At 38.2% G+C, this 14,270-nt stretch overlaps 1 protein-coding gene across 8 annotated transcripts in view; it reads right to left on the bottom strand.

The window, feature by feature from the left end:
• The window catches only part of SENP2 (SUMO specific peptidase 2), a 43,064-nt gene that overhangs the window by 20,219 nt on the left and 8,575 nt on the right, over nucleotides 1–14,270 (bottom strand). For all 8 annotated transcript variants that reach the window (XR_007188735.2, XR_006409372.3, XR_007188736.2 and 5 more), the window contains exons 5-12: nucleotides 13,273–13,363; nucleotides 9,664–9,832; nucleotides 7,603–7,706; nucleotides 6,194–6,288; nucleotides 5,713–5,764; nucleotides 4,835–4,901; nucleotides 3,041–3,217; nucleotides 1,397–1,528 (exon numbers count right to left, since the gene is read on the bottom strand). Coding sequence is in view for 4 of the 8 variants with exons in the window: in XM_026497200.4 (XP_026352985.1) it covers nucleotides 1,397–1,528; nucleotides 3,041–3,217; nucleotides 4,835–4,901; nucleotides 5,713–5,764; nucleotides 6,194–6,288; nucleotides 7,603–7,706; nucleotides 9,664–9,832; nucleotides 13,273–13,363 (887 nt within the window). In the remaining 4 variants the exon portion in view is untranslated. The remainder of the gene's footprint in view (nucleotides 1–1,396; nucleotides 1,529–3,040; nucleotides 3,218–4,834; nucleotides 4,902–5,712; nucleotides 5,765–6,193; nucleotides 6,289–7,602; nucleotides 7,707–9,663; nucleotides 9,833–13,272; nucleotides 13,364–14,270) is intronic.

Genomic DNA, 14,270 nt, shown 5'->3' with positions numbered 1-14,270 from the left:
GATGAATTAGAAAGTAAGAAGCTCCAGGAAAAGAAGGTACTAGAGATGGGGATGAAAGGGCTGTTTATGGCAAGATAAGGAAAATAAAAGATAATGAACACAAAATGGGAGGAATTAAGGAGTGAAACTGTACTTTTGAAGCCTGTGAGTTAAAGAGCCAAGGAACTTAAGGAGAAAAGTCTGCAATAATGAAAAGGTGTATGTAAAACTGCATCACATGAAAAAAATATGCAGAAATACTAACTAGAGTTGAGTTTTACAATTTATAAATTTTACTATATATAAAAAATAATAACTGGAAGAAAATATACCCAAACATTAACGTTTTGTTTATTTTTGAGTGGTGGCACTTTGGAATGATATTTTTCTTTTACTTTTCCTGCCTTTCCAAATGTTCTATAATAAATATATAACATTTATAACGTAAAACAAAAATACTAGTTTTATAAGAATGTGTTTATATGTCATTAGTCTAGGGGGGAATGGGAAGAAAGGCAAAGGGGGAAAATGCAGAGACTTTGGGGAGTAGGGAAAGGGCCAGCTAGAACATGTGTAAGAATTAAGAGCTAGTTTTAGCTAAATATGTAAGGATACAAGATGACAATTTGGCACATTTTTACAGTTATCACTTAAATAAAGAAAAAGACACATTTTATATATATACATGTATGTATAGTGATCAATCCCTTTATTATTGAAAAAATAAAATGGCTCTTATAAGAATTCCTCTAAAATAAGTATCACTTGCTGCTTCGTTCTATTCATCAGCTACACCCAAAGTTTATAAAAATGTCACTGAAGAGGCGCCTGGCTGGCTGAGTCAGTAGAGCATGTGACCTTTGATCTCAGGGTCGTGAGTTCAAACCCCACGTTGGGCACAGAGCTTACTTAAAAACAAATAAATAAATTTGTAAAAAGAATAAAAAACAGGGGCGCCTGGGTGGCACAGCGGTTAAGCGCCTGCCTTCGGCTCAGGGCGTGATCCCGGCATTATGGGATCGAGCCCCGCATCAGGCTCCTCCGCTATGAGCCTGCTTCTTCCTCTCCCACTCCCCCTGCTTGTGTTCCCTTTCTCGCTGGCTGTCTCTATCTCTGTCGAATAAATAAATAAAATCTTAAAAAAAAAAAAGAATAAAAAACAAAAAAAGTTACTGAGGACTACTAGTAAATGAAGTGGTGGGTGAAACAAAGCACCGACGCAGAAGAGAGAAACATGACTAATTAAAGGCGGCGAAGAATCAGAACTGACCACCATTTTAAGGTTTGAGATGTTTCTGTCTTAAATGAAACTGCAAGCTGCTTTCCCAACCCCTTATAATTAGGTAGAAATCACTTTGGTTATAGACGGTAGGTGGTTAAGCATAATGACAGAATGGGGGAACAAAGAACAACTTACTTCATCATTGAGCCAGTGATAGTTCTTCAAGGTCTGGATATCACCTCGAGTGATTCGCAACTTGAAAGCACTACTTAGGACCTCATCCTGTGGGCCATGACCTAGGGCGTTACTGATTTCCCTTTCCATGTCCTGAATTAGAAAGTCCAGAGGTTGTATTTTAAATAGAACCACAATCACATTTCAAGAGTCTGAGGCTAAAACAAGCTTTTCATCTCTATAATACAAAGCAGTTTTACTAATGGTTATAAAAATGTTAGTTCAATTACCAGCTTCTAGAAAAAATAATTTGGTAACAATATGTACATTTAAAGTATAGTTTCAATTATCCCACTACCATTTATTGAGCGCTATGAGCCAAACATGGTACCAGATCCTTGAAGCACATCATTAATCCTTGCTTGTGGGGAAAGTATTATCCCATTTTATAGCAGAAGTGAAGCTCAGAGAACTTAGGTTATGTGCTCAAAGGGAAACAGTTATTAAAAGGAAGAGCCTAGCATGGAACCCAGGGGTGTCTAACTTTCTAGCCTTTGCCCCTTTCACAACACTCAAAGTATTTTCACACTTTCCTTATTTACTTTATAAACTTTTATTTAAAATCATCAAAGTGGGGGGCGCCTGGGTGGCTCAGTCGTTAAGCGTCTGCCTTCGGCTCAGGGCGTGATCCTGGCGTTCTGGGATCGAGCCCCACATCAGGCTCCTATGCTGGGAGCCTGCTTCTTCCTCTCCCACTCCCCCTGCTTGTGTTCCCTCTCTCGCTGGCTGTCTCTCTCTCTGTCAAATAAATAAATAAAATCTTTTTTTAAAAAAATCATCAAAGTAACAGAATTAGGAGCCCTAAGAGATGATACTACACAGTTTGGACATGAAGGGAATAAGCAAACAGGGAGAAACTAGAAAACAAGGCAGTGGTCTACCAAATGAGTCCTCATTGAATAGATGGCTTCATTATTCTGAAGAATTATACAGATAAATGCATATTTAAGCTACTGAGATGAATTTATAAACCCAACAGAAATTAGTTTCATTCAAATATTTTAAATCCTGCTTCCTCCACTGCACACAATTGTGCCGTTTTATGGATCTCTCCACTTGCATGTCCAATACACAGTAAGTGCTCAACAGGTACTCACTTCATAGGACTGACTACCACCTACTAATACAACATTGGAAAAAGAGCCAAGATGTGCGCTCACCTTTAAACTGAGAATTTTTAACTACCTTCATTTCCTTGGTTTTTCAAATAAGTTTTTACTATTTTCAAACAATAATCAATGAAAGGGACATTTTAGTAAAAAATAATCACTTAAAAAATGTAATGAACTCACTCCTAATGCCAAACCCATACTATGTAACCCAAAATATTTAAAGAAAAATCTGCAAAGAACCCATTATATTCCAAGATATGTGACAAATATGTCTACTCACATTTGCTGAACATTAATCTGATCCCTTAGGCCACCTTCACAGATCACTCATGATCAATGTAGCCAGTGACTGGACAGCCCTTGGACCTGATTTCTCTTATACACTCATCCCTAGCCTGGAGAAACTCCTCAAAATAAAACATGTGTTCAAGTCTTGATAACTGAAGTTATTTAAAAACATGCCTCTTATTCTGATCAACACAAGAAATAATACCTCTGTAAGTTCAAGAAGATCATCCATCCTTTTATCCCTCTCTTTGCCTGAGCAATGTTTTTCCTTTGTCTCAAGTATTGACATTTTCCTCCTGAGTAAGCCATTGCTCCCACTGCCCAGGCGGAGTCGGGCTGACACCTCTTCGGATAGGTCAGGTTCCAGCTGGTGTCCCCTCCTCTGATCAAAAAAGTTTCTATATTCTATTGACATGTTTGATATTTACACATATAAACATACATAACACATGAAACATAAAACAGTGCCATTATCCTGAGAGAATTAGCAAATCTCCCACGCAAGTAAAGGAGATTTTGTATATCTGCCTGTCCCTGCAAGAGGAACAAAAAAATGCTCCAGACCTAAGGCTCACAGGACACCTCAATTACAAACCATGAAACAGAACACTCATCACTTTCCCTGTAGGCAGCAAGAAAAGTATTTTCAGTTCTCTTAGGCCAATGAAAAATAAGATGGTTATAAGACATTTTGAAGTGTTTAAAAAAAGCAAAACCTATGACCCATAATCCCATCACTCAGAAAAGCATTACTATCCTTATAATAAGTAAACTTGCTCCATTTCATTTTTTTTAAAGGAATTATTTACTACAGAAAAATAAACAAACATTTACGTACCACTTGGTTTTTGTAAAATTAACACCTATGTAAGCACCATTTGGGTCAGCAAATAGAACTCTGCCAGCATTCCAGAAACTCTGACAATATCCTTCCTTATTGTGACCCTATGTAACCTTTAATAGTGAATTTAAGTCATCTAGTAGGCCAACTTTTAAAATTAAGAAACCGAGTTAGAAAGAGACCCTTAGACGAGAACTATACTAGTCTCAACATGCCGAGTCAGTACTTTTCACTCTAGCTCACTGCCAGGGATACCGGTCCTCCGAAACCAGCAGCGGCTGGCCCCTCCCCACGGCCCCAGGCAGCACAGCCTTCGGGTTCGGCACAGAGAGATGTACCAGGTAGTCTTCAGCTGGGTTCCAAATATGCTCCCTCTCTGTCCTCTCTCAGGCATAGTTCCCCCCCTTTTTCAGCTGGTGTTCCACAGGCGATACACAGTAACTCAATACAAAAGGCTTCGCTCCAAATGACTGGGAACGGGGATGTTCTGAGACCTACGCTCATCCTTACAAGAGGTCTAATGGGAGAAGAAAAACTTAAATCGAACTGATACTTCACATAAAGCAGCACCCTAACCTTTGGTATTTCTATGTATCTAAAAAGTGAAATAATCTAAAACTTCCAGTTTGCCTTTAATTTAGAAGTGTATTTCTTTTGAATACAGAGTATTTAGCAAAACATTCTGTTGCTATTATTTAAAATGTTGGTATTGCTATGGAGATCACCAGAACACTTTTTATTCCAGTACTTACAGCAAAAAATGTAAAATCCAATTAAGCATAAGACTGCTAATATTTTCAAATAAATCTGAGATCCTGACTCTAAAAAGAAGGTCGTGAGCATATCTTTCCTAGAGACCATATGGTTTTTTAAAATTCTCCAAAAGAAGCCAGGCACTACAGGTAAGGGTTGGGATGGAGGCAAGTTGGTCTCTCTTACAAAAAAGGTGGCTACCATACAGAGGTAAAAATCCAGGAATAAAGAAGGAAGCCAAAAGCTGTGTATCTTCAATGCCTGCAGCTTTTTCAAAGAAAACAATGAAATTAGAAATCAAAGTAATATTTTTCATCTTTCTCACTTTTTAAGAGCACCAAAATTTTAACATAGGTCAGGTGAAACAATAAAACGACATAAAATTTAACTAGCGTTTCCACTTACACCTTCATTTTCAAGTCTGATTCCAACTGTCCTCTCTGTATCAGAAATTTTCCCCTTTGAACAACACCTGAGGAAAAATATTGGAAGAGTACAGACTGGATAATTTTAACTTGTACATGTGAGACTAGTTTTAGAAATAAGACTTAATAATTTGCCAACAAAAACCACCTTGAGTTTATATAGTCCTCTAAATCAAGGGTCAGCAAAGTTTTTCTGAAAAAGGATCAGATAGTAAGCATTTTGGGCTCTTCAACTATTATGGGCTTTGTTTTTGTTTTTGTTTTTTTTCTTTTTAAGTAATCTCTATGTCTAACATGGGTCTCAAACTCATGACTCTGAGGAACCCAAGATCAAGAGTCACATGCTCTACAGACTGAGTCAGCCAGGTGCCCCAAGTCTTACAGTTTTTGTCACATCTTCTCAACTTCCACCATAGTTTAAAAACAGCCAGACAGTGTGTAAATGAATTAGCATGAATGTGTTCCAATAAAACTTTACTTCAAAAAACAGGCAGGTGGACCAGATTTGGACAATGGGCCATAGCTTATCTCAAACTCTGCTATAAAGGAACTATCATCCAAAATCCTAAAGGCACGCAGAGCTGCCTTCACTGTTCTTATACTAGAAGTGCTAATTCCTGAAGATGCCCACCACAACCACACTCCCATCTAAGCGGCACCTGCAGCTCCCAGGAGAGAAGGGCACCCTCCGAGCTAGGGTGGGCATCCGACACAACAGCTACCCGTGTGCCCACATATGCTGACCAGCTACCAGAGCTAAGGAGAGTTCATAACTCTTTAGATATAGTTATTCATCAATATAGTTTATAAAGAAAATAATATATCAAAAGAACACTTAGAATGAACTGAACCATGTACCTCTTCTCACTTCTCACTGAGCATAAAGGTCCCCTTGTTTCAACAACTCTGTCTGTGAAGATGATAAAGAAAAGATTGAATGTTTCCTTTATTAATCAATCATGGACCTAGAAATTTCAACTTACGCAGTTTCCAAAGTATCAAGACATTCACTTATCATTTAGTGCCACTTAGGGAACAGCTAGTGGAGAAATACAAAGAAATTAATAAAATAAATACTAAGAAACTAATTTTAGGCTCATAAAATATTCGCTAAGTAGAAGCTAAGAATAATAATCAAGAAGTATCTTATGAATTACTTCATCTTAAAATAGCCTTTTTACTGAACTGCTTGTATTGGATAAGCCCAAGTCAAAGCCCTGGGGTCTGACAATGTTTTAAACTTCTGTATACCATCTTTCACTAGGATGTCATTTCTCAATTTCATGTGCACATGAACTAAGGTCAATATACGGAGATAGAGCTAAATCTGGGAACTCACATTGTTTTGGAACAAACTGAGTTGTTTTGACTCCGTGACTTTGCTCTTCCCCCCAGCCTTTGGTCTTTAATGTGTCCATCTGACTTCTTTGAGAGCTTAGGAACACAAAAAGTGAAGAAGGTCAGACACAAGAGGAAAGTCTACCATAAATATTCATTATCTCCATCTGACAAGCTTCTTGAAACAGGGGTAAATGATTACCCTGTGACACCAAATTATGAGAGGATGCAACATAGCACCATCTGGGACTGGGATTCAAGGAGGGTAATCCTGATGCTAATATTCTAGCCAAGTTACCTCACCTCCAGTTTCAGTGTTGGTAAAATTGGACGTTCTCAATCCCCAGTACCCCCTCAACCAAAAAAGCTCAGTGTGAAAAAACTCCAGTTAAAAGATGAAAATTTTTAAATGGCGTAATGCAACGGATCCTAAAACAAGACAATAAAAGCAGGAATGTAAACACCAAAATAGTTTGAGGATTTTGCCGACATGACAAAGAGCAAAAGCTCATGAAGCATAACGCTGCTTCCAACAGTGGCTAGTCAAAACAGAGAAAATATGAGTATCTGCCTGAGTAAACGAATTAAAAAAAAAAAAAAGCTCATAACAAAAGTAAAAATTCTTAGACAAATAATCTTTCGCTATTTGTACATTCAACAAGCTAGACAGCCTTATGACTGTTTCGCCTTCACCTTGCCATTACATAATTTCCAGGATCCCCCCGCTCCCACGCCTGCTGTGTATTCTCACACCACTTGTTAGAATTATCCTGCATGCCTCAATTCTGTACTCACATATTTTTTGTCCCTTTTTTACATGTGAATATAAAGCCAGACATCAGCTCCTTCTGCCACTGTCATCTATTTGCCCAAAGCATTAGAGTATTTAACAAGAAGTCTTATAACAAAAACTTTCTATAACCTGGGGTGACTTTAATCTTGTCTCTAAAGTGGAGGACTTCCAGTCATGCAAAAATGCATTCATTGACACGCCACAGGGACTGTGTGTGTATCAGAGAGAGAGGCTAGGGTGGGAGGGAGGGAGAACTGAGCAGGAAAGGAGGAGGGGGAAAGAGACAGAAAAAGACAAGAGACTAAGAGAAATCGGTGTGCCGGAGAGGTTGAAAAAACTCTCTACTCCCTAAGAACCTGATTTCAACCTGTAATTCTACTTTCCGATATCAGAGTTCACGTGAACAAAAGATTCTAAAGCTGATGGATAAACCTATTTTGTAAAACCACTGCACTCTATGTATCTCATTACTAGATACAATGTTCAGGCAAATTAGAAGGCTAATTCTCTCAATGCAAACCTTTTTTCACCAAAGCCTTTCTTGCCAATCCCCCCTCCAAAAATAAGGAAAAAGATGTGTATGTGGCAAAGCATTTATTTTGTTAGCTCATTTTTACCTGTGGTAAGTTGGAGTTACAGGAGGAACGGAGTTTCCATGACTACCTTCTTTAAGTCGCTCCAATAACCTTCGGTATTTCTCTCTTTCCTCTTTTTGAACACCCTAAATAAAAGAAAGGATGTCACTTGAGTGTTAACACATTCAAGCTATCATTAAGTCATAAACAGAGACTAAGAGGGCCAATGAAGCCCACGGATGTGTTTTATTTGCCACACTTTTTAAATTTCTTTGAATTACCAACTTTATACATTTGAAAAGAAAAATCTAAGAATTTGGCCTCTTTCAAAAAACTGAATCAACAGGGGCGCCTGGGTAGCGCAGTCGTTGGGCAACTGCCTTCAGCTCAGGGCGTGATCCCGGCGTTCTGGGATCGAGCCCCACATCAGGCTCCTCCGCTGGGAGCCTGCTTCTTCCTCTCCCACTCCCCCTGCTTGTGTTCCCTATCTGGCTGGCTCTCTCTCTGTCAAATAAATAAACAAAATCTCAAAAAAAAAAAAAAAAAAACTGAGTCAATAATCTGGAGCTGTGAGGGCTCTGCTCCTTAAATGTAGGCCACCACGCACTCCGGCCTGCTCCACTCATTTACGTTATCTGCTAGACTCTGATGGCACCTGGGTTTCTGAGAGCAGGTTCTGTCAACCACAAAAAACTCAATAGAAATAATCCACCTGCATATTCAGAACATACAGTTTCCAAAATGGATCTGGTCTCATCAAAGTCACCAATGACTTCCATGACCAGATCCAGCAGACACTTCCTCAGCCCTTATGTTACTTGACCTCTCTCTCCAATACCTCACTCTGCTGACCTCCCTTTGCCTTCCTAGACAAAACGCTCCTGATTTCTTCTTATCTTCTCAGTCTCCACTGCCAATTATTTCTTCTGCCTGCCCTCAAATGCCAATGGTCTGCACACTATCTCTTCTGTCACGCTACATTCTCTCCCTGAGTACTCTCTCAAGCTCCCTTGACTTATCAAACGCCAATATACAGAAGATTCATAAATGTGTCTCTAACCCTGCCACCTTCTCATAACTCCCATCACCTAAATCCAAGAGTCTAGGGGACAGGTCTTCTTGGTATTTCACAGGCACCTTAAACAATGTCCAAAACTGAAGTCATCATTTTCCCCCTGAACACACAGGGTATCTTGGTCAGTGACACGTATTTATCCAAGACTGAAATCTGAGACTCAGGCTCTTCTAACTTTATATTACCCTTAATCAAATGAATACACACTTGCTAATATTACCTTCTAATATTTCTAGAATATATCCTGTGTATACCCTATATTTTTGCCTAACCCCTCTCTGATTTCTCATCTAAGAGGTACTGAAGCCTACTTCAGTCCGTTCCTCTCTCTGCTTGCCTCTGTTGATTACAGCTATTTAGGTACAACCTCCTAGGGGACAGGGACCACATTTTATTCAACTTTTGAACTGCTGACAACTAGCACAGCACCTGGACCTCAAATAAATAATCCTTTGACTAACAAAACTAAATGGCTCAGAAAACCATCTAGCGAACTGCAATAGGTGATGGTCCTGGGAAATGCCAAGTACAGGAATAATTCTAAATTCTCCTAGAATAAGCAAAGATCTCAAGAGGGAAGTAAAAAGAAGACTGTGGATGAAGACATCACGCTAAGTGCCCTGAAAAAGGAAAAAGCAGACACGTTCACTGATTACTTCTCTTATGTAGTCACAATTATGCATTATAAAAGAAACAAGTTAGCAGAAGAATTCAAACACCCAAAAGAAACAGAATCTCCTCTCTTCCTAGCATGATTCCTTTTTCTGTCCTACAGTGAAAAAGAACATCTGAAGACTCGCTAAATTATGTCTGTACACAGTATCTCCGCATGTACAAGTATCAGCGGTTACTTGCTAACCATCAGGCAGGGTCATGGGGTCAGGTACTGGAAGGGAGACTAGGAAATTTATAGTCACAGTGCACCTTTCCATCCCTTTTGCATTCTGTACCCCAGTACACATATTATTTATTCCCCTAAAAATTCATAAACTATTTTTTAGAAGAGATCAGAGGCTAAAAGGGCTTACCTCCTCCACGGTACAGTGGGGACGCCTCAGACCCTTGCCACCCTCTTCAGAAATCATCTCTGTTACAACCTGTTCCTGAGGCTTCCAGGTGAAGGAACTCTCTGAGGGGCCTTTGCTATGACGACGGCCACCTGGTCTTCTGTTATACCCTTCTGAGTTCAAAGTAAAACTGAGAGACAGAAAAAAAGAGAAGAAAAAGTTACCACCAAACACCTTAAATTGCTGGAATTTAAGCTCCCAGATCATCCTGCCATTAAGCTGTCTGTCCTGGATTAAGGCTGCTCTTGTCAAATCAGACAACTAGCATTCACAAAAGTTAAATCTATCTCTAGAGCAGAGGGCACCCCACTATGGAATGTCTGCGGTCACCAGAACTGCCACACGAAAGCCTCTGCCATCTTCCTCGTGCCCAACTGTCCAGCCACAAGCCTGGGTTTAGCTCTCCTGTGACACATACCCTCCTCTGGTACTACACTTTTCTTTAGTCACCTGGCACCACTGGAATTAATTATCAGTGTCATTATTGGTTTAATGTCTCCATCCCACACTAAACTTTAAGTTCCACGAAAACAGAGATTACATCCTTTCACTACTGTATCCTAGTACAGGATCTAGGCCAAAAGGCACTCAGTAAATATCGACTGAATGCTAAATTAATAAATGCTGAAGAAATGGAAGTCATGAAGTCCCCACCTGTCCTTGTTGCTGGTGACAGAGCCTGCCTCTCCTGCAGTTACCAATAACGTGCCAAACTTGTATCCGACCCCTCATGATGTGATGTTTTAAAAAGAATAAACCACTGATGTAGTACTTTTACCAAAAAAACAAAACAAAACAGAACAACTGCATAATTCTGAACAAGTAATGAGTAAACATCAGACAAAATTAGGGAACATTCTACAAAAGAAATGCCTTCTAGTCTTTAAAAATATCCATACCATCAAAGACAAAGAAAGGCTAAGGAATTGTTCCAGATTAAAGGAGATCAAAAAGACATGAAAATTAAATGCAATACATGATCCTGCACTGAATCCTCGGCCAAAAAGAAATCATCTCTATAATGGAAAAATTTTATTGAGATTACATAATAGTATTGTATCAATGTTAAATTTTCTGATTTTGTTTATGATTATATAAGTGAATTCCTCACTCTTAATAAATAAACACACTCACGTACTTATGATTAAAAGGTCATGTTTCAGAAAAAAATATTAGGTATATATGACAAAGCATGATGAAGCAAATGTGGCAAAATGGGAACAACTGGTGAATCTGGGTCAAATTTACTCATCTGCAGAGTTTTAAAATACATGAAGACAAATATTGACATAACTAGATGGAGAAATAGACAAATCCATAATTATGGTAGAAAACATCAACACTCCTCATTTATCAATCAGCAAAAAAATAGAAAATCAGTACACCTGCAAAACATTATCAGCCAACTTGACCTGTGTGACAGTTATAGAACATTCCACCTAACAACAGCAGAACACAAATTCTTTTCAAGTGTGCACTGAACATCACCAAACCATATTCTAGGACATAAAACAGATGTCAACACATTTTAAAGAACTGAAATAATACTACAGTATATTCTCTGACTGTAATGGAATTAAATGAGAAATAACAAAATGATACTTGCTCGTATTTCCTCTCTCAGCCCTACAATCAGCTATTTATCCAACTCCAAAGGGGCTGCTTTTCAGTTAATGTCTCATTCTTAAAAAGGAATGGAGAGCCAAAGATTACCAGATATCTGAACAAAGACTCTAATACGAAAAGATACCTGCATCCTCATGTTCACCTAAGCATTATTTACAACAGCCAAGACATGGAAGCATGCTAAGTGTCCATCGACAGACGAGTGGATAGAGAAAATACACACTGAAATGTTATTCAACCATAAAAAAGAAGGAAATCTTGCCATTTGGAACAACACAGATAGACCCTGAGGGTATGATGTTAAGTGAAATAAGTCAAACAAAGAAAGACAAATATGATTCACCTACATATGGAATCTTAAAAAAAGCAAAGAACCCCAAACTCATAGGTATAAACCTACAGTTATCAAATAAGTAAGTCATAGGATATAATGCACAGCATGGGGACTATAGTTAATAACAGCATGTTGTATATTTGAAAGTTACAAGAGAGTAGATCTTAAAAGTTCTCAACACAAGAAAAAAGTCTGTAACTCTGTATGGTGATGGACATTAACTAAACTTATTATAGTCATCATTTCAATAATATATCCAAATATCCAATCTCATTATGTTGTAGACCTGAAATTAATATATTATAGCTCAATAAAAAAAAAAACTCTAATATGAAAGAAAAGACCAAAATAAACCAAAGTGGGGAAAGGAATTCAGAGGAAACAGAGTAGGGAGAAGAAATTTAAAAATAATTAATAGCTTTAGAGAGAGAAGATATCACATATATCTTTGCCTCTTTTTTTTTTTTTTTTAAGTAATCTCTGTGCCCAACATGGGGCTCGAACCCACAACCCTGAGATCAAGAGTCACATGCTCCACTAACTGAGCCAGCCAGGCAGCCCCCTTTTTTGCCTATTTTAATAAGAATAAGATTCTTAGAGCAAGAAGAAAAACCATAAGAGGAGGGAATGGGAGGACTCTTACTACTTAAAAACTATGACATCCAAAAAAAAAAAAAATCAGTAAAAGATTTCTTTTTTAGGGGAAAGGAGAACAACAAAAGAAGAGAATATATAGAAGAATTAGATCAATCAGATCAATATAGAGAAAAATTAGAAAAATAATATCCAACCAATAGAAATTCTAGAATGTGAGAACACAGAAAGAAGAAAATTACTACTAAAAGAAGAACATTTCACAAAACTGATGTGTGAGCAGTATATGAAAATTCATCATTGTTTCTGCATTTTCCATATGCATATTAGACTTCAAAAATTAACTTTAGGAAAAAATAAAGTTTAGGGAAGGTGGGTGGGGGGATGGGTAAAATAGGTGATGGGGATTAAAGAATACACTTATCATGACGAGCACTCAGTAACGTGTAATTGCTGAATCACTAGATTATACACCTGAAACTAATATAATACTGTATGTTAACTGTACTGGAATTAAAATAAAAAACTTAATAAAAAAACTAAAGGGGCGCTTGGGTGGCTCAGTCAGTTAAGTGTCCAACTAGTGGTTTTAGCTCTGGTCGTGATCTCGGGGTCCTGGGATAGAGCCCTGTGTGGGGCTCCATGCTCAGCATGGAGTCTGCTGGACATACTCTCCCTCCCCCTCCCCCTCCGCACATCCCCACTGCTTGTGCTTGCTCTCTCTCAAATAAATAAATAAAATCCTTTAAGAAAAATAAAGTTTAGAAGTGAGCAACAAATCTTTTTTAAAAGGTTTTCAAAATCAGATGCTATAGGCATACACTACAGTATAGAGAAAGTAACACAGACCTGAGTTCAAATCTCTCAACAGCTGTATGATATCTGGCAAGTTACTAACCTCAGAGTACTTACTTAACAAGCTTACATAACAGAACAAAAGTGGGAATGCGTAGCAAGAGTGAACACCTAGTAAATGCTGCGTTTCCATTTACAGAAAGACAGAATTTAACACTTACCCAAAGGAAGGCAGGACTCTGCGGGGCTGATCTCGGGTTACTGTCACTCTGATCTTTGGATAGTCACTTATTCCATTAGGAGATTTATTACCTATTTTAAAAATGCACTTGTAATTGTAGGAAAAAAAAAAAACCAACCCAAGACCTGTGAACAGTCTGCATTAGAAAATCTGTGAACAGTCTACACTGTAGAACTAAATATCTAATTCTTTCAAATGTTATTACTATACCGCACAGAGATCCAGCACAAACTGTAAAAGATTAAGAAAAAGCAGGAGTGCTTAGTTTGTCTTTGATCTCAGAGAGACAATAAAAATTCACAGGTAAGCTTTTCTAGTTTCACTTGCTGGGACCATCAAGAAGCTTGAGGAACTCAATGATTACACACTCCATGTAACCTAATCAAATTGAGTGAGTTGTTCAAATCATTTCTTTTTCCCAAGAAAACAGAAGTTGTTTTTAAATGAAAACCTGCTATATGTCACTACATTGCACTGGAAGCCTCCAACACTTCTGAGATGGGTAACCAAACTTTCATCAGCCACATTCACTGCTGGAGCTGCTGCCTAGCTGTGGAGCCCTTGAGGACTCCAAAATGTAAAGAGCTCTAAAACTGCAGGTTTTTCCTAAGTCTGTAGAAGCAAAACTTAAACTGACCTGAATTCCTTTGTTTGCAAAACCTGATTTGAATCAATGCTCAATTCTAATGGGATTTTTTAAACAATATTCAAAAAAGACAATATGTCTAAAAATTCTGAATCCCCCAGCACACATCTTCAAGGGTTTCGGATAAGAGACTGTAGACTTCTTTATACAAAAAACCTGCCCCAGGAATATGTGTGTTTCTCTGACAAGGCCACACGAACACACAGAAATAGAGTGCTGATACCTCAGGCACAAGACAAACGTACCACCCCTTCCCTGTGTCCATTTTCATGATAAACAATTTTTAACATTTACATATTCAAACAGTATGAATAGATTGTAACATCTAATTT

The sequence above is a fragment of the Ursus arctos genome, unplaced genomic scaffold (genome assembly GCF_023065955.2).
Source record: "Ursus arctos isolate Adak ecotype North America unplaced genomic scaffold, UrsArc2.0 scaffold_4, whole genome shotgun sequence".
In the NCBI taxonomy this organism is placed as follows: Eukaryota; Metazoa; Chordata; class Mammalia; order Carnivora; family Ursidae; genus Ursus; species Ursus arctos.
The sequence above is the reverse complement of the archived record's forward strand: the minus strand, read 5'-3'. Positions and strand labels throughout refer to the sequence as shown.